Source organism: Ixodes scapularis, unplaced genomic scaffold (assembly GCF_016920785.2).
Source record: "Ixodes scapularis isolate PalLabHiFi unplaced genomic scaffold, ASM1692078v2 PGA_scaffold3__209_contigs__length_174095766, whole genome shotgun sequence".
NCBI classification, from domain to species: Eukaryota; Metazoa; Arthropoda; class Arachnida; order Ixodida; family Ixodidae; genus Ixodes; species Ixodes scapularis.
Window position 1 is genome coordinate 4,720,316 of NW_024609868.1, and position 19,678 is coordinate 4,739,993.

The following is a 19,678-nucleotide window of genomic DNA, read 5'->3' on the forward strand; positions in this document are numbered from 1 at the left end:
CTGGAGTAGCAGCTCCCGCGTCACGTAATCTGTAGCCCCCCCCCCCCCCCCCCCCCCGCCGATAGGGGGGGGGGGGGGGGCGGCGCTTTTTATCATTAGTTTTTGATAAAGTTTTGCTGTGTCTTCCCCCAAGATAGCCCACCCCCATGTTTTTCACCATTTACCTCTTCATTTTGAGGGGGGGGGGGGGGGGGGCGTTCTCTGGGAACTTTACAACTTTACTATAGTCAAGACCCTGTCAGTGCATTTGTTTTTGCCTTGTTTTCCAATTGATGTAACTCCTTTGTACTTTTATGCTTTGTTTTATGTTTTTCCACCCTGCTAGATCCCTCATAAGTAGGGCTCCATGTTTTCGGATAAATCCAAGAAACTCCGAAAAACACCCGCCGGTAAAATTTTTTTATCCGGTAAACTCCGAATTGTTATGTGCCCATGCCAACTCCCCCCCCTTACCCCACAGCAAAAAAAAAAAAAAAGATTTTTTTTTTTTTTTTACAATTTGTGCAGCGCAGGTTCAATGGTCCTGGGAAAATGACACCATCATTATCTTTCAAGACTCGGACCGTTGTCAAAAGGGGGTCTTACGGCTTGTCTCGTCATGGTTGGTTCAGGAAACAGGTCATTGTACCATTTGTGTCACGACAAAAGCCACTCTTTTGGTTTTCTGTTCGGTCCATGGGATTTGGGATTTAGAGAAAGGAGAGGGTATGTTTCTGGGGGGGTGACAGCGAAAGCTATGGACCATAGAGATTGTATAAAATGGGGAAGAGGGGCAGTTGAAACTTCTCTATTACAACCTTAACCACTCCACCTCGCGCGGCCGGGGGATAGATTGATGGGATGACTACGAGCTTCCTTGCGGCTGCCTCCCGCAGTTTATTGATTTTAAGGTATCGACTTGCGACTTTTGTCGTGGGACAAATTAGTATAGCCAATGACACCAATGCCAAGTTCGACTGAAGAAATCTTAATTGATACAAGCGCGTTTTAATTTTGATCTTGCATACGTTTGCATCCGCTTATTATTTATTATTTTTTAATAGGAAACACTGCAAAAGTAATCTCCGAATTTCGGAGAATTGGGGATTTATGAAAAATAAACTCCGATAAATACCAAATTTTTGCTAAAAAATAAACTCCAAAAACACCCTCCGAATTTCACGAAAAAAAACAAAAAAACTCCGAAAACACGGAGCCCTACTCATGAGGGATCAGCAGTATTTGTAAATAAAATAAAACAAAAACATCCTTAACCTTAATTTCCCTAAAATATATTCGCCGTTTTTTTTTTAAGGCATGAGCGTGATTTTTTTTTAATTGGGCGTAAAACTAGGCATGATTCAATAATTGAGTAAAAATTGAATTTTTTCTAAACGCTTCACAATTCATTCTTTTAAATTTAAACAGCTTTTAGCATATGCCTCCTTCAAGTAAAATGTCACGGCAAAAAAAAAAAAAGAGAAAAAAAAGAAAAAAGAAACATTTTATGGGAGCAAGCTGCCAGCGATGGCAGCAGTGGCGTCGCTAGGGTCAGCGGCACCCGAGGCGGTAACCTTTTAACCCCCTTTCCCCTTGTGACACCACTGCATGGCAGTCATCAGGAATTGCAAAGAAGCATACTAATTAGTTGAATAATTCATTTAATTCACTTAAATTTACTAATGAGCTTATTCAGTAGTGAAAGTAAACATCTGGTTTCAGTTAAAACTTGCTGAGCATCGTCGATAAATACTAAAGCAACTAATCTGAAGAATAGATATAAGCCACCTAAAACACTTTCCGGCTTTCCGAAGAAACGCTTGATTTCGACGCATCTTTAGGCTTCGGCTTCCTTTTGAAGCGCATCATCGTGCCAGCAGTCCTGCCCCGTCATGGCCGAGGTGCGCAACGCTTGTGTGTCGCACTTCCTTCTAATAAGGGAAGTGAGGCAGTAGCTGCGCGCTTTGGCCACGGGGTTGCAGGGTTGCTGGCACAAAGGTATGCTCCGATAGGTACCAATATTCGCAATGTTTTATTCTTTTTTAATTATACCAGGCGCTCGCGTGCACTGTCCCGGCTTCAAAGAGTTGTTTTCTCCTAGGCACGCGACTGCGGTATGCATTCTTTTCAAAATCTTGATTGCAATGGGTTAGCGTTGCTCAGCGCGCTTCTTACCGCAACGCCTGTGGGAACGAGCTCTGCGGGTGTTGCTTCTCCGCAGTGCACCGGCGCTCAGTAAGAAGCGCACTTCACGGGGCTCACCCACCATGATTAACATTTCGTAAGGTATGAATATCGTAGTTCACCTCATGGGCGGCTGAAGAGGGGGCGGGGAAAGGGGCGATGCCCTGCCCCCTCTCTAAATCTCTCAAGGTCAACTTTTGTTTTCTAGAAAAAAAAAAGCAACATGCATCAGTTTTGTTAGAAATGTTTAGTTTTTGGTGACATGGCACATACTAGGTCAACAAAAGAGAACTGGGCAACGCTTCACCTGTAACATCATCTTTTTGCAGACACCCCCCCTCCCCCCCGGGCCAGCCAAATGCACATCCCCCCCAAACTGGGACCCATAAATCCACTCTGGTTCACCTCGAAGCGAATATCGAATAACGGATTTGTTAGAAGCTACTATTAAAAATTCAAATATTCCCACACATTTTATTGATATTCAGTTTTGCCTTTATTTGATATAGCCAACAATCACAGTTATTTTTATGCTAGTTTTGCCCAAATAATCATGAAAAAAAAAGTTTCCAGGATGGAGAGAAAGAAACAAGGTGGTACTCCTCTGTGGTAAAGACTAATAGAAGTATTGTATATCCCTTCAATTGTTCGAGCTCAATATGGTTGAGAAGTGAGACACTGTTGAGAAAGCACTGAGTGTGGCTTCCCCTTCTATCAAACGAAATCCCCAATGCAAAGAACTGTTTTTCTTTGTACTTTATAATTTTGACTCGTTGAGCGATGGAATTCTTTTAGCACCCAAACAGGTAAAAAAAAAAAGAAATTAGCTTCTTACCAAGTCCTTTAATTTGAGGAAAAACAGAAATTATTTTTTGTAATGCATTTATTGGACCATAAATGCTTTTACAAAAACAGCCAACCTTTCTCAGCACATTGGCAGCTAGTTTAGCCGTATTGTTTTTCTGTGCCACTGCTGCCAAATGTAAGGATGGGGGGCCGAGGACTTGTCAAGCTGCATCATGCAGCTTTTTTGCTTGGTCTCCCTCCGTCATACACTTTTGACGGAAAATAAAACATATTATTATTATTATAGAGGTAAAAATAGCAGCTGTGCAAAAACTAGGACAGATCGTCGTTTCACAGGTGCCCCCTAGTCAGTGCCCCTGACTCTTCTGAAACTCCCCCTAATTCTTGCAAATTGGGATATCCGTGGTTCCCCCTTCCCCCCAATATACCTTTCCAAAAATATATGGTGCCCACCTCCCCTCCTCACAAACTTCTTGACACACTGTGACGTTGGGATGTGCGGCAGGTGAGATTATCCATGAAGCGAAGGCAAAATTGACGTTCGTTTAACATTTCGTGATTTCAGAACGCAGAGAAGGCAGATGGAAAGCAAGACAGAGTATGTGATATGACATTGTTCTGTGTTTGTTTTAGTTTTCGTGCTTTCCGAGCTCCTAATGCTGAGGGAGAATAACCTGTGCCGCTTCCAGGATATACGAGGCATCCGAGTTGGAACTTAAATACATCAGAACAGCCCCACAACTCCCCGCGATTTTCCGGAAAGGTTTATTGGAAGGGCTGCGAAAGGATAAAGAGAGGAACTTGCCCTCTGCACGAAGGGGAATGGAAGGACACGGGAGGGGCATGGGAGGGGCATGGGAGGGGCGGAGGCGAGCCAGGAGAAGTCCTCAGCTCGTCTTCCTTATTGTCCAGGTGGTGGACTCGTGGTTGCTGGCGCACGCGGTGCCCCAAAGTGTGGTGCAAGACCAGGGCCACAACACGGCGGTGGTGCGCTGCAACTCCGGCGGCTCAGCCTCCCTCAACGGTTCGGGCGTCTCCCCGCCCATGCGCAAGATATCGGCATGCGAGTTCGACCGGGGCAATCCCCTGCGCCCCATCGTGCAGACGAGCTTCGACGGCACGCCCACTTTCCTCGCTTTGCCGGCCGGCGGCGAGGCCCAGGTGAGCGCCTTTTGCCGCAGCGGCTGCCCGGTCTCCTCCTTGCAGCGCCGGACTGTGCTGCCTGGAATGCGTCTCCAACTGGTGGGTTCGGCGTCCTCTCCCACCCACGCATTAAAAGTGGTCTCGAAGTGGCAACAGCCGACGTCGCAGAAGCCGGCGTGTCACGCTGTCGGATGTCGCTATCCTGGCTGTTTAGTGTAGACGTCCCAACAAAAAGTATGAGTGAACGCGAATGTTGTTGTTGTCGCGGCGGTCCGACTCTGGGCTGCAGAGGCTTCCACATAATGTCAAGTTGGAGAGCGGCCTGCAGCGGAACAGGCATTTGCCACACCCACCACCATTGTTGCGACGCCATCAGGATTGCGGCCTGCGGCAATTGCCGCAGGCCGCAATCGCCTCGTTCAGCTACGATGCCTGGAATGAGTGTGTCATCGACGGGTGTGCTTTATGTGTCCTAAACAATGGTCCCTCGATTTCCACCAGTGACAACCTGACAACATCGTAGAAGTGTCATATGTTAACATATGACACTTCTACGATGTTGTCAGGTTGTCACTGGTGGAAATCGAGGGACCATTGTTTAGGACACATAAAGCACACCCGTCGATGACACACTCATTCCAGGCATCGTAGCTGAACGAGGCGTTTCGGTTTCTACACCTAGCTGGCTGGGGCTGCAGTCGCCACGTGTTTGCTGAGGTCAAAGGCAATGAGAAGGCGAGTGTACCGGGTATGTCCGAGAAGACATTCCCACGCCTTGTGTGGTGCATCAGAGTTAACAATGTTTTGCCAAAACCATGGTGCCTAAAATGCCTCTCTGACTGGTGTGTCCAGCGCGGCCTCAAAAGTGGACCCTCAATTTCTGCTTCAGGACGTCGCAGAAGCGTCATACTGTTGCGGGCCATGACCTTGGCATGTCTCAGCAGTGGTGGTGGATGTTGTGGAAGCCTTTTCTGCTGCAGGTCGCTTTCCAGATTGACAGTCTTTGGTAGCCTTGGCAGCCGGGAGTTTGGACGCCATGGCAACTGCGACACTCGCGTCCACTGATACTCTTTCCAGAACCTTTACACCCAACCCTCAGGATTGCGACATCCGTCAGCGTGACACTCCGGCTTTTGTGACATAATTTGTTGCCATTTCGGGACCACTTCCAATGCATGCGTAGACTAGGATGCTAAGCACACCACTCGGAAACGCATTCCAGGCATCATACCTAAAGTCACCGATAGGTAACCCTGGTGATGAAGGCAGTACGTGAAAGTTTCGGCCCGACGCGTTACCTGGCTCAAAAGTTGGAAGTAGTCTCCCGAACGCGTGAGCGGGCCACCGTCTTCTGCCAGTAGCGGACGTCGACCGGTGCTAGTGGTAGCTGGTGGTGCTAGCTGTCCGTTCCACATTGTGGTGGCTGCATGTGGAAAGTATGCTTGAACCGAACCGCCGGCCAGCATAAGTTTTAAGTTTCAATGTCATTTAGCCGGTGAAAGAATTGCGCCTCCAACTCGCTCAATTTGGGCCTCAGCACTGAAACATTTTACTGTCATAGCCGCTACAAAAATGTCTTCGACTGCAGCAGTCGTTCGAGCTCCATTCATAGAGTCGTTGCCTCTTTTTTATTTTACGAACGACTCTGAAAATTGTTTTACGTCGTCCAGTGTAATGCCTCAAGGGGGTCGGGCGGCTGCTTCTTGGTGGGGAGAGATGGTTGACATCCGAGCTGTCTTTTCAGAGAAAAAGTGACTGCCGTCGGATGTTTCTGCAGAACGCCTCCGCGCCGCGGCAGCAGCGACGGAGTCGCCAGGAATTACGAGCACTCAACGAGAGAGAGCTGATCTTTGAACTGGTCAAGGACATCTGCAATGAACTGGACATCCGAATGCTGTGCCACAAGATTCTTCAGAATGTCACGGTCTGTCTGTTCTCTTTTTTCCCCTTGATCTCTTCCTGCAGAACCAAACTTCTCGCTTGTACAGCAACTTGTCCATCGGCCTCCGTTGCCCGCACGGCCGTATTTAGGTCTAGCGACATTTTACAGCGAAGCTGTTATACACTAGGGTCTCGGAAAAAATGCGTCCTCATATGCTGACAGAAAGCTCCCCATTGGTCATGGGAAGTATGAATAAACAAAAATAAAAAGAGTGGGCCACCGCCATGAGTCAGCCTTCCTTGGCATTATTAGATAGTGAAGTCCTGATCCCTTGTTACCATCTCTAGGCATCGTCCTCGAGGTCGTTCTGAAAGTAATCCTTGAGGTCGTTCGAAAGGTCATCCTAGGCGTCGTCCTTTAGGCGTTGTCCTCGAGGTCGTCCTAGAAGTCGTACTCAAGGGCGTCCTAGAAGTCGTCCTTAAGGTCATCCTCTAAGCGTCGTCCTCGAGGTCATCCTAAAGTTGTCCTTGAGGTCGTCCTAGACGTCGTCCTTGAGGTCGTCCCAGACGTCGTCCTTTAGGCGGCGTCCTCGAGGTCATCCTACAAGTCGTCCTTGAGGTCGTCCTAGACGTTGTCCCCTAGGCGTCGACCTCAAGGTCATCCTGGAGGTCGTCCTTGAGGTCGTCCTAGACATAGTCCTATAGGCATCGTCCTAGACGTAAAGATAACAGCTTCGCTGGTCTTCCCCATCTTCACGTGAAGTGGAAGGAATCTACAATTTTTCAGGAGGCATCTTGGGGGGGATTATTTGGTGGCCAAGCAGAACACACGTAGCTGAGGCTCGTGCTGCAGAATTCCCGGGGATCCTGCGTTCGGTCCCCACCCCTGTCTGTATGGTCTGGACGAGCACCGTACCGATGTACAGCCGCGCACCTGCGTGATGCATGTTAGAGACCTCGGGCTAGCAGTTGTCATGCACCGGCTAAATTTATGATCTGCAACGTGAACCATTGTTGCCATAATTTGGCAGACCAACCTCACTCTGTCTAAGCATATGTAACATCTGATTTTGTTGTAGGCATTTGAGCACTGGTGCCTTTTTTCAACTTTAAGGAACTTTTTGAATGGGACCATGAAATGATTTGTTTCAGTTTGACTACAGTCGCCGACCGATTATTCGGACTTCGCAGGGATCGAAAAAACGTCCGAATAATAGAGCAGTCCGAAAAATCAGCAAATTGAAAAACTTGCCTTTATTACTTCCAAGTGGGCTTAAAAATGCTGTGAATAGTGCCTTGCTTCAGGTACGCCTGCGTGCCTTGTTTTAAGTTACGCCTCCGTTTCCGTTCGGCAACTTTCTGTTAGCTTGAGAATCGCTGCCTTCTTTTCTAGCGTTATGGTCGAATACTTTCTGTGCATCGCGACGGCAGAAAACAGGTGGGGCCATGACGTCCAAGCCAGCGTTGTCCGAACAAGATGAGAGGCGCAAATTCACGAGCACAAAATGGCGACTGGCAACACGAAAGTGGGGCGGAGTTTGGGTGAAGATATAGAAGGAAACAAAGCGAAATTGTAATAATAATGATGATGATGACGTGCAGCTAAATGTAAAAAAGGGCTAGCATAGCGTCACCTAGCGGTATGACTCAGGAGTACTCAAGAAGCGCTGCCAAACCAAGCCAATCCATTTGCAGCCAACATAGAATTCAAAATGGCCGCTTCACGGTAGTGTTTCCTGCTGATCGCTTGCGACGATTTTCTCAGAATAATCAAACTTTCAGACTTCAAGCTGTTCGAAACATCAGTCGTAAATATGCACTGTTTCTATGGGGTAAGTCACGGTTCGCCCTTTAGGTCCAAATTATCGGAGTCCGAAAAAACGGTCGGTGACTACCATAAAATACCACAGAAGCACCTACTTCGTTCAAGCGCCCACTATTAAAATTTTCCAAACTTAGGAATTCTGCAAATTATACGTTAAGCACCCGATTTGACCGGACAAGCTCCCATGTTTAGCTTCACCCAATTTTCAGTGAAAGTGTAGTGGGTGCTCCTGCAATATTTTACAGTAGTGCTAATGTGTATGCTATTTTTAGTATGTGTATGCTAATCTGTATGCTAATTTTTCTAAAAGCGAAAATGTTTTAGGCTCGCAGTCCTTTTCGACCTAATTTTTTTCCAGCTGTGCAATCCCGCTTCCTCAGCAAATGAGGAAAGGATCATCTCGTTGATGGATGATCCACTCAGTTGGAGCTGACGGGGGTCGACTTCATTATATGGAGAGATTTTAAAGGGACACTGACACCCCCGCAAATTTTATTATTTTATTTTTTGCCAGGCGATTTATTATGGTGTCAGTAGACTACCCAATCAATATTTTGCCACAGCGTCACATATATTTTTAATAAAGTAAAAAAAAAATGCAACTGCCCGAAACTGAAACTGGTCTGGCGAGGAAGAAGAAGTGTAGACGAGGAGAGAGGTGGCAGAAGTCACGTGGCTGTGATAATGTTTTTTCCCCCGAAACAATACATTTGCAGCTTCTTAAAAGCCCCAAAGAATGGGTATCATATCTCTTTTCTATTTTTAATATTGTGTGCATGCCTTCGATGACCTACGACTTTGATTATATATGGTGGTTGTATCTAAACCTTAGAAAACGGCCCTTGACCAGGTTGAAGAGAGTGAGCGCGACTCTAACTGGCCAGTTGTTGATCGGCGGTTTTAGGGCAGAAAGAAACCGAATTTCGAGCCTCAAATTCTGTTCTGAGAAGTTGGGCTGACATATGTCACATACGACTAAAAACCTCGGCGAGCATAAATACCCTGTCAGCGTCCCTTTAAGCATCGGAATTGGCGAAACAACAAAGACAAGCAAAAACAAAAACGCCGTAGCCTGCAATTGTTTTGGACAACGACATGCTCTGGCAAACGATCCTGCAACGTCCCAACGAGATGATAGCGTGCGGGAGAGAAAAGTCGTGTCCCGCCACGTCTTCCGTTGTACGCTCTCTTTAAAGGGATACTTCAATGAAATTTGAAATATTCCCGTCGTGTTCAAAAATAGGTTGAATATGATCCACAATATCTGTAAATGACAATCGCACGTTTGTATTTTGATCCTGGTGGCTGTATTTTTTGTTATAAACGGCCCACTCCGGCAAGCGCTCGGAGAAGGCCCAGCTTAGAGCACGTGACATCCAATGCAATCGTGATGTAGGTCGTCTCAAGACGAGCAAAGCTACGGCGAGGCTGACGTCGAGAGGATGGTTTAGTCGTTTTAGCCACCGAAGCGGCTGCTTTTGTACGAATTTTGAGTGGCGGGTTAATCTTCTATAATCTTCTAGGGGGACAATAGCGACTTCTGCGACACACAAAAGGGATTCTCGGGAAGAGGGGAGTTCCTCCTTCCCCCCTTCTCTCGTCGTGGCCGGAGACGAGACAACCTCCGTCACTAGCTGTCAAGGTTCCTAGACGAGCATTACAAACGAGGCGTTAGCGACATCCACCAGGTGCTCTTTGCTAATCGTTTAATTTGTTTTACAATTCCTTTTCGAGACTTTTTTTTACAACATATTGGTGTGTTTCATGTGATACTGCTCTTTTGAACACATATAGACCAAAAAAATGAGCGCCGAAATTTCGTTGTAGTATCCCTTTAATCTTTGCTTGCCACCAACCTCACTCGTACGGTTCAGGTAGCTCACCTAAACGTCATGAGTACGCCAACTCTCCGCATGTGCCGAAACCCGGACCAAACTTGTTCTTCGGCCACTGGTCGCGAGCAGTTTCTTGAGTGCAGAACTGGAAGGAACCCGCCTATGGTGCAGGTGATAACGAATGCGGACCGGTGCTCGCTCTTCCTGGTGCACGGGGACAGGGACTCGACCGAGCGGTGCCTGGTGAGCCAGCTCTTCGACGTCTCCTGCCAGTCCACGCTGGAGCAGGTGCGCTACGAGGAGGTGCGGGTGCCCTGGGGCTCGGGCATTGTGGGCTACGTCGCCCAGAGCAAGGAGGCCGTCAACATCCCGGACTGCTACAACGTGAGCTCCCTCCCTGCTCCAGGGACCTCCCCCGAGTGGAACCGTGCACCCTAGTTCTATCGAATCCCCGTCGAGCCGCTGTAGGGTTTTAGTGGTTGACATATACACAATGGCGAAAGGTTGGCTCGAACTTACAGAAACGATTATCTGCCGTGTGCCACACCCGGGTAACTTGAGCAATGTGTGGTTGAATGTGTTAGCACCTCGTCTATCCACACCGTACAGCAACAGTATTTGTGGTGTGTTGCACCCGGATAGCTTGTAGGATAAATTATGGCAGGTAACATTATATTTAATAATTTCCTCAAGTTATCTTTTTTTGCAAGTAATGGTTATTTTGTGTATATGGTGTACAGCCTTTGAAGAAGATTACGTGTACAAAGAAGCGTATTAAATCAAAGTTCTTAGTCAGCTGTTTTATGCTAGCTGTTCCGTCCTTTCTTCGTTCGTTTCTGTAATTTCAACCTGACCCTTCACTAAGGCCATAGGGTGCCCGTAATGCATTTTTGACTCGCATATTTAGCGTCACATACCGCTGTCCGAGTGGCCCCGAAATGGCGATTGGATAGAGCCGTCGGGCAAGAGTATGGCTGTTTTCATGGTCTCGGTGGTCGGTCATAAAGTTTCCAGCCAAGAAGATGTGAAGCGGGTGTCTCTGCCCTCATGGCGCTCCTACCCACGGCTGCCAGAGGTTTCATAGGCCAGTTGGGTGCGGGGCGAGTGCAGGCAGGTAAGAACAGCTGCAGAATGCAGCAGATTGTAGGTGCTGACATTCGTGGTTTCGAGAGAAAGAATGAGAAAGAGACTGACGGAAGAGCACGAAAAGAAAGTGGATGATGGGACGTTATAGACATGTTTGTTTTGCTGCGATGAGTTGAAGTTGTTCCAATGCTTGTCAACTTTATCTATTTTTGAACAATGCGCGATACTGCCGTTTTTTTGCAAAGTAAGCTAGAGCTAGGTACAGACCTTATAGGTGGTGTTTTCCTGCTTCTTTGTGTATATTAGGTGTCGCAAGAGGTATGTCTGCATCTATGCCATTCCGAACCGGCCGGCATGCGTGGGACCTTTTCCTCTAAATTATTATATTAACTGTATGGTTAAGTGGCGGCGGGACAGGCGACTGCCCCGGCTGCCCTCTTTGCCGAGATTATGACGACCCGTGGGAATGTCGGTCGGGCGGAAATTGGGGGAATGCGATAAACATTGAGTGCCGTCCCAAAGAACGACGTAGGGGCGGGCAACGCTGTCAATGGTTGTGGTCTCGCCCCCAGGACTCCCGGTTCAACAAGAGCATAGATCTGAGGACGGGCTACAGGACGCGGTGCATGCTGTGCATGCCCGTGTTCGACCGCGACGGGGAGGTGATCGGCGTGGCCCAGGTGATCAACAAGAAGGACCACAACGGCCACGACGTCTTCAACCGCAACGACGAAAAGGTGCCAGCCCCTCTCTGTGTCTTACTTTCGGCCCCGGTACAACTTCAGAAGGCTGACTTCTAGCAGATGAGAACTGAGCCGAGCTGTGTTAGTCCAACATTTAAAGTGTTCAACTCTATTATTCTTCTAATTTTGAGAAATGTGCTGCGTTTGTTGTCGTGTATCTTAATTACATAGCACGCTTACGGTGTGTATATTTTTTCTGCTTTGCTGCTCAGGTCTTCTCGGAGTACCTTCAGTTCTGCGGCTTAGTGCTGAGGAATGCGCAGTTGTACGAGCGTTCAGAACTGGAAAACACAAGAAATCAGGTGAGCCAGCATGAAGTCAAACTGTCAATTGTCTCTTTATATCGCTCCTGATTTCGATTACACCAGTAGTTGTGACTAGTATTGTTACATCAGTGTGCTAGCAATGCCATGTTGGACAACTGGTGATTTGTAATGGAAGGGAAAATTGGTCCAGTTGTCATGTATTGATATTTAACTGGCTCAATTAGACACAAATGCAGTAAGAAACTAAACGAAACCAATGCTGTTTAAAATTTAAAAAAAATAAACGACACTGCTTAGTTAGACATCAGTAGCGGCAGTTGGAATCTTTAGCTGCCGCAACAATTGTTTGACACGTGTTTGTTTTGATCAGTTTAGCAGACTGGTATTGAACCAAAAGGGTGAGATATGTATGAAGTAATTTTTTGTCCTGTAGATTAGTGTGATTCATTACGTACAGCTTCTGCTCTTATGGCATTCTGCAGATGGATTAAACCCAAAATAGCCGATTAATATTAGTTCTCTTATGGAGGGCAGGCGACACTACCGTAAATTATGCAGAGAGGGCCCACTCCACTTTCACTGAAAATTGGGTTAATCTAGACATGGGTGTTTGTCCCGTCTAATCGGGCACTTAACTTATAATTTGCAGAATTCGCAAATTTGGAAAATTTTAATAATGGGCGCTTGAACGAAGTGGGTGCTTCTGCAATATTTTACGGTAATTCGGCCATTTTTCTTTCAAGCATATGAAGTGCAGTAAAATGTTAGCAGATTCTTACTTACCCATAAATGCCCCAAATAATTTTTGACACTTTCATACAATGCAGTAATATTTAAATTCTATTGCATAGTGCTGCTAAGAGCATAACTGGAATATCCATTATTTTCTTTTTTCCTTAGTAATTCTATTCTTATTTTTGCACATAGATGTTTCTACTACTAGGAATTTGCAATTAAACGTAAAACAGCTATCATAGATAATCAAAACGATCCATTGAATCTATTCATCTTTTTTGCAGTATTATTAAAATAACCGACGATCGAATGGGTAAAAGGTGCCACGAAAAATGTACTTATTACTACGTCACTCCGCATCATATTTCAGTTTTGAAATGTATTATCTAAATGAATGAGAAAAACATATGGCTTCCATTCACCAGGAAAAGAGGCAAAGAAACTGAACAATGGCGCAAAAGTTCTGCCTCCCCATGAAGGGTGAATGGCTGTGCGTGCATATGGAGGCGGTGTGCTCCCTGGCAGGCATACCTCAGCAAGACTCACTCATGAACGCACTCACTCACCTCACTCGTTCTCACCAATCAAGCATTAGCTCGGGGAGTGAGTTCGTAAGCCTCGGAAAATGTCGAGTTTGGGGTCGAGCTAGGGCGTGAGTTCGGTGACTAGTTTAGAGAGTCCATGAGTTTGTAAGCAAGGAATTGGAGGTGAGGGCATCCGTGAAGGTAAGGGTGAGTGAGTTTGGAACTTTTTTCTAGTTGTGAGTTTGAGGTTAGGACTATTGCTTTTGAATTAATTGTTAGTGAGCTTGCGAGCAAAAATTACTACTTCTGCTGGCAGGTACTGCTGGACCTGGCCCGCATGGTGTTTGAGGAGCAGAGCACCATAGAGCAGGTGGTGTACCGCATCATGGTGCACATGCAGGCGCTGCTCGAGTGCGAGCGCTGCCAAGTTCTCCTCGTCGACCACAAGACCAAGGTGACCACTCCTGCCGGGCAAATGGGCCTTGCTTTGTGGAAAGCAATCGAACACGCAATGCGCTCGATGTTGTGCATGGAACGTGTCTCCGACCCGTGTGTTTAGCGTCCCATTCCGCCCACGCATAAAAAGTAATCCCCAAGTGGCAATGGAGGAGGCCACAAAGGCCGGGGTGTCACGCCTGTCGGATGTCGGGATTCCTGCGGTTTTGTGTACAAGTTCTGGAAAAGAAAGCTCCAAAGAATGCGTGAGTCGCTGCCGTCGTTGCGATCTCCCAACTCCTGGCTGCAACTTCCACGAACTGTCAAGCTTGAGAGCGACTTGCTGCAGAATGGGTGCCTTGCGGCATCCACCGCCGCCGCTGTGACACCACCAGGGTCGCGGCTGGGGACAGTGTGACACTTCTATAACGTGTGACACTTCTATAACGTCGTCCGACAGAAATCGAGGGACCACTTTTTAGGACGCAGTATTTACGCATTGGTCGGAGATGCGTTCCAGGCACCGTGGTGCTCAGGTTTCACCCGGTTCGCACATTCTCCCTTGAGTGTGCTGCATGTATTGCGGTCTTTCGTAACCGCCGGCACACTGGTGCCACTTATCGGGTACGTCAGGAATGCCTCCAACCCGCATATACGTAGACCGAAAGTTTTGCAGTATTTTCGAGATCAAATCTACGCACTATGTATGAGAGATGGTCACTTATAACATTGTCGGAATTATTTTGAGCCCACGGTGGACAAATTGTGGACAGAAAATTAGAAAAATATATACGCGTTTCAGAAGTGTTTTTGGGCTGCCCGTTAAATGGTGCCAGTGCTTACGAGAGATTGCAACGTGCACGGCACTCTCGGCACAGTGAAGCGGAACTGTGCGAACCAGCGGAGGCCAGCTAGGTGCTTCTTTTCGAATCCCACAGCCCACGAACAAGCTGATTAATTTCCTCGAATTTTGTTCTGTTTAGGCATAAAGAAGCTCTCAGTTATTTATTACTGAGAAAATTTGTACAGGAGCTAAGCTGCTAAGTACATGATCATTTGTTTGCATTGTCAACGTGTATTACACTAAATATTTTAGCCATATATATATATTGTTTATTCTGTGTCTATCTAAAGATACGGCAGGTCCGTCTGCACTTGGTTCATTAAATGGGACCTGGAAACAAGCTACTTTTGCATAAGTTTGCTATGGACTGTTTGGACATAGCTTGCATTGTGTCTAGACAAGTATGCATGGGCATTTACCCTCTTTTCCTGCATCTCGGCCTAACCTCTTGTACCGACAAGGTAAATGTGTTGTCTAGTTAAATGTTTGGTGCATTTCAACTTAATGTTCACTACAGTTATCAGAAGTTCTGCGACGAGAGTATGGGCTCGAGATAATGCGAGATATCGCTAAAATGGCGTAGAATGAACAGGGTCTGATATTACCATATTTCCTGGACTAAAAGTTGCACCCTTCTCTACAAGTTGCACTTCCATATATTGACCGGTTTTTGCAGAAAAGTTGATATATAAGTCGTGCACTCTTCGCAGGGTTCACGCTATGAATTTCTTTCTTTCTTTTTTTTACGCGCTTCGGTATTGTGGGGTTAGAATTTTGCACAATTGTCTAGTTCACACGTAGCGTTTGACGCGCAAAAAACTTTCACGTTTCGACTCATGAGAAATGCCCGTAGCAAGCTACTGTCTGGCAGGAGCAATCGAGTGTTTTGCAGTAAAAGGACGTAAAAGGTGCGAAATGAGAGGATAGTCGGCTTTATGCATGTGTACACGCACTGAACAGACGAAAGGTTAACGTGCCAGATGCTTGTGAACCTGACCACTAGGCCCAGCCTAGGCCAAGTCATGGAGACGACACAAGTATCAACGCATGGGCAGATAGATAAATCTTAATACACTTTGGGTTCCGCTAAAAGATGGCTAGCCACGATCCTTCCTTTTTACACGTAGCAACACTGCTGGAGTATGGCAGATAAAAACTGCTCATCAAACAGAAACTAAAAAAATACATTAAAAATTTTCTGCAATGCATGTATATCGGCCCACTTACCTTTTAGTGTTACTGGACTGAAACAAAAAAATGTGAAACCATGGCAGAATTAGGCTATGTTGATGACATGCTGTAAAAGCTTTATTCTTGTTGCCTTGCCTATTTGCACTCAGCCGCTTTGAGGAAATCGTCAAATTCCTCACTTTCTGAGTCTGTTATGAAAAGTCTAGAAGAGTGGTGACAGCAGTGCCTCCTGAAAGGAGTGACACCACCTATGGCTACATAGTTACAGCGTTCTGTTAAAAATGGTGCGCGGTGCATAAAAAAATAATGTTTCGCCGTGAATTAAAAAAAAAAAAAAAAGCTTGCATATAAGTGGTGTTGTTGTATAAGACGCACCAAGAAAAATTTCTGAACAAAACCGTGACTTATACGCCGGAAAATATGGCGTCTTTTCCCTCTTCAGTCTTGCATTAGAAGAATTGGTTTGCTGTACATTGTTAGCAGGCTTTAACATTATTCTGGCGGGCTGGACAACATATTAGTCACTGACGGCACAAGACTCGCAGGAAGTCTCTTTCAGATGCCTCTAGCACATGCTCACTGCCCTCTGTCGTTGCTTTGGCTGCGCATGCCTGCTTGAGGCTCTCGAGATACTGAAGCATTTTTGACGGTAGGAATCTCCCGCCGCAGGTGGGACAGCTGAAGGATGTTCCTGCTGTTCTTACCTTGTCGGCGACTATACATGCCTGAAAGTTGCATATCAAAAATCATTTCGTGACTTTTAAATATGTTCGTTTTTGTGCCCCGCAGACAACTTTTCACCGTGTGTTCGATCTCGAAGCCAAGGATGTTCTCAAGGACGACATGTCCTGCTGCACTAGGTGAGCAGATTGGCTGATGTTGTCTCGGCGTCTCCTAAAAATGACTTGCAGTGCAGAGTATGTCTGCTCCATATTATCGCAGTGATATTAAATATATGGGGTGTTTAATCTAATACTTTACAAAAGTGTTCTAAAAAACCGTGAAAGCTACACTAATGCAGTCTGTGCAGGTGGGTTATACGGCCAGGGGGACGTAATATTGGAGGATAAAGGTTGGTTCACACACTTGCGTCGAGTCCGACGGAGTGCAACTGCAACGCCTTGCGACGTACAGGTTGCTATGGCAACAGCTGTGTTGCAGCTGTTGCCATAGCAACCTGTACGTCGCAAGGTATTGCAGTTATACTCGGTTTGACTCGACGCACGTCTGTGTGAATTGGCCTTAATCGTCACGACAAGTCGGTAAGGGAACTAAAGTTTGTTAAACAAGTTTTTGATTATTCAATAGATATGGTTCCAATCAGATACTTGATGAGCGCCATCGAAAACCAATAAATAAGTAAATTTTGGAAAGAATTTGGGGCACATGGGAAGCACGATAGTGTGCTAAAATTACCATTCTTGCAGCAAGCGCGATGCTGGCGATAGGAAAACACGGGCGATAAAAGGCGGAAAAACCGCATGGGCATTTTTTTGCAACCCTAGCGTTGTGCCAGTTGCACGAGTTTTGAGTTAGTGCACCACCCAAGCTCGCACCTTAAATCTTTTTAAAATTTACTTATTTAGTAGTTTTTGATGACACTCAGTAAGTTTCTAATCGAGAGCATACATTTATTTTCTTTAGCTAAAACGTTAATTGACAAATTTTAGGTAATTTTCAGACTTATTGTAACAATTTGTGTTCTATCCGGTGTCCCCCTGGCCATATAACTCACCTGCACAGGCACATTAGTAGCTTTCACAACCTTTTTAAGACAGATCTGTAAGGCTAGAAAAGCGTAGATCTGTTAAAAAGCTTCTAGGTGAGCTGAATGGCTATTCTCTTTTAATTCATTCTAGTCATGTGTGAATCGTGGATTTTCAGTTAAAAGCTAATTCAGAGTGAATAGTGGTTTTGGCCGAATATTTTCAAATTGAGTATTAAATAGTCTTTCACTACCGTGCACCATGAAAATTCAGCTGAACTTGTGAAGACCTTGTTCCCAGCCTTCCACTTTTACACTTCTAAGCTCAGTTTTAATATAACTACCGTAATATCCCGAGTCATCGCCCACCCCCCTACCGCCTGAAATTCGTTAAAAAAGTGGGGTGGGCCATGTCTCGGTGGGTGAGCACAAACACTTGAAAAAAAGCGGAAAAACCGCCTATTTTTCTCTGCGTATTTAGCGCTGATGCACAAGAGATACATCGAACTCAAAACTCGATTTAGTTTCATTGTTTTATAGAAAAAAATGCTCACGAAAGAATATTTTACTATAGCGAAGTCCGTTGCTTGCATACGCGCTAGAAACACCGCCGATCTGCATATAGCGCGAACGTTTGTTCCGTGAAAGAATGTCACCATTATGTTCTCCTAGTTAGTAAAAAAAAAAAAAAAGAAAGGAAAGTCTACAAGAAAATAGAAAAACCGACCAGGCGCAACAAGCGAGCGAGCGAGCGGACCAAAGAAGCGACCAAGAGCAATGCTGGGAAAGCGGGAAAGCCGGCGGTCGCGTTGGCAAATACTTTGGCGTCGGGCCAAGTCGGGCGCCTTGTCAATTGCAAGCTCTTGCGCAACTTGTTTGGTGCGTACATACGTGCGTCCGTGCACGGCGGGCTATCAATGCACGGTTGGGACGCTCTGCAAACGTCTGTGTAGGACGTTCCAGCAAAGCTTTATTTACGCTTTGGCTTTGCCTAAAATATTGCACAACCGTGGTCGCGAGGGGCGGGAAGAAGGAGCGGGTTCGCGGTGACCATACTTCGGCGGAGACAGACTTTGACCTAACACTCCGCGGTTACGTTAACAAACTCTTATTTTGTTATCTCCATCGTTTTCTTTTCGCACGGATACACGACCACTTTGGGGTCGCTCACGGAGGAAATGCGTAAACAAAAAGAAGTGTCTTTCCCTCCTTCGTTTTACTTTGTCACGGACGTCCTCCAACTGTAAGGTCCGCGGCCGCGTCATTCGGGTAGGATGAGTGTTCGCGGATCGCAGAGTCCGCGCTGGGGTATTTGAAGGGGTGGGCGATGACTCGGTGTTTTTTCGGAAATCGATATTGGCCCAAAAAATGGGGTGGGCGATGGCTCGGGGATGGGCGATGACTCGGGATATTACGGTATATGAACTGTGGCATGTAAATTACCGATATTTTGCTGCTATCCTAATCAGGGGATTTTATGAATTTGCTTACTATGTGCAAATATGCTTCCTATTTCAAATTTGGCAAGAAAGAAAAAAAACAAAAACACAAATGATGAACGCGGGCTGACAAGACATCGCTCTCTAACATATACTCTCGCATAATCGCGGTGTGTTGGCCCCGTCAAGTGCACTTCTCACCAAGCACCTGTGCACTTCAGGGCTGCAATACCTGCGGGGCCCAGGAGCTCTGTGGGTATTACTTCCCCGCAGTGCACATGTGCACAATGAGAAGCGCACTCAATGGGGTTAACCCACCACGATCAACAGTTAAAAAAGTATGAATATCGCTGTTCACCTTGAAGCAAGTATCGAATAACCTATTATTAGAAAATTTTAGTATTCGCACAATACTAACCCATGCTTATTGGATGTGTAGAAAAGCAATGTCAAAGTATGCTGGTGCTTGTAGAACATCATCTTATGCTTCTTCTATTATTTTCTTTTGTAGCCCCTATGAAGGAAGGTTTCCCATCAACACAGGCATCACAGGGTGTGTTGTGGCCACGGGTCAGGTGTGTATAACAGATTCCATAGTAAATCGGCCTCGTGTCGATTTTTTACGAAAATAATCCCTGGAGAAGGGGGACAAAGGACAAACACAAGTCTCCAAACAGAACTAGGTGACTGGTGCATGACCGAAAAAATCCGCGTGGTCCTTTCCATTTCCAGTGGAGCGCTCTACCAACTGACCTAACTAGGAGCTAGATGTCAGTAGAGCAAACGGGTTTTATCAGCTGCCACCAGTCTAACACCAACAAGGGTGAATGCCTGCATTTTAAGGTTATGACGGTAATCCAATTGATGCGGAGGTGCAAGCGAGCTGGACAAGAATGACTAAAATAATCCCTGGAACCAGTCACATCTGTGTTTGGGATTTGTGTTTGTCACTTGCACCTTTGCATTAATTGCATTATCACAATTAATCAGTATTTATTTTGATGAGGAGAGTCACCCTCATTGAAACTGTCTTTGGAAAGGGCCTTCAGGCCAGGT

General features: G+C 46.2%; 1 protein-coding gene across 5 annotated transcripts in view; it reads left to right on the forward strand.

The window, feature by feature from the left end:
- Positions 1 to 19,678, forward strand: part of LOC8043178 (dual 3',5'-cyclic-AMP and -GMP phosphodiesterase 11) — a 191,390-nt gene that overhangs the window by 151,192 nt on the left and 20,520 nt on the right. For 2 of the 5 annotated variants that reach the window (XM_042292216.1, XM_042292219.1), the window contains exons 3-10: positions 3,883 to 4,131; positions 5,858 to 6,037; positions 9,826 to 10,038; positions 11,313 to 11,477; positions 11,696 to 11,785; positions 13,325 to 13,462; positions 16,268 to 16,338; positions 19,134 to 19,197. In XM_042292216.1, the coding sequence (XP_042148150.1) occupies positions 3,883 to 4,131; positions 5,858 to 6,037; positions 9,826 to 10,038; positions 11,313 to 11,477; positions 11,696 to 11,785; positions 13,325 to 13,462; positions 16,268 to 16,338; positions 19,134 to 19,197 (1,170 nt within the window). Of the gene's footprint in view, positions 1 to 3,882; positions 4,132 to 5,857; positions 6,038 to 7,610; positions 7,827 to 9,825; positions 10,039 to 11,312; positions 11,478 to 11,695; positions 11,786 to 13,324; positions 13,463 to 16,267; positions 16,339 to 19,133; positions 19,198 to 19,678 lie in introns of those variants that run through there. The other 3 variants (XM_042292217.1, XM_042292220.1, XM_042292221.1) reach the window with 2 other exon arrangements.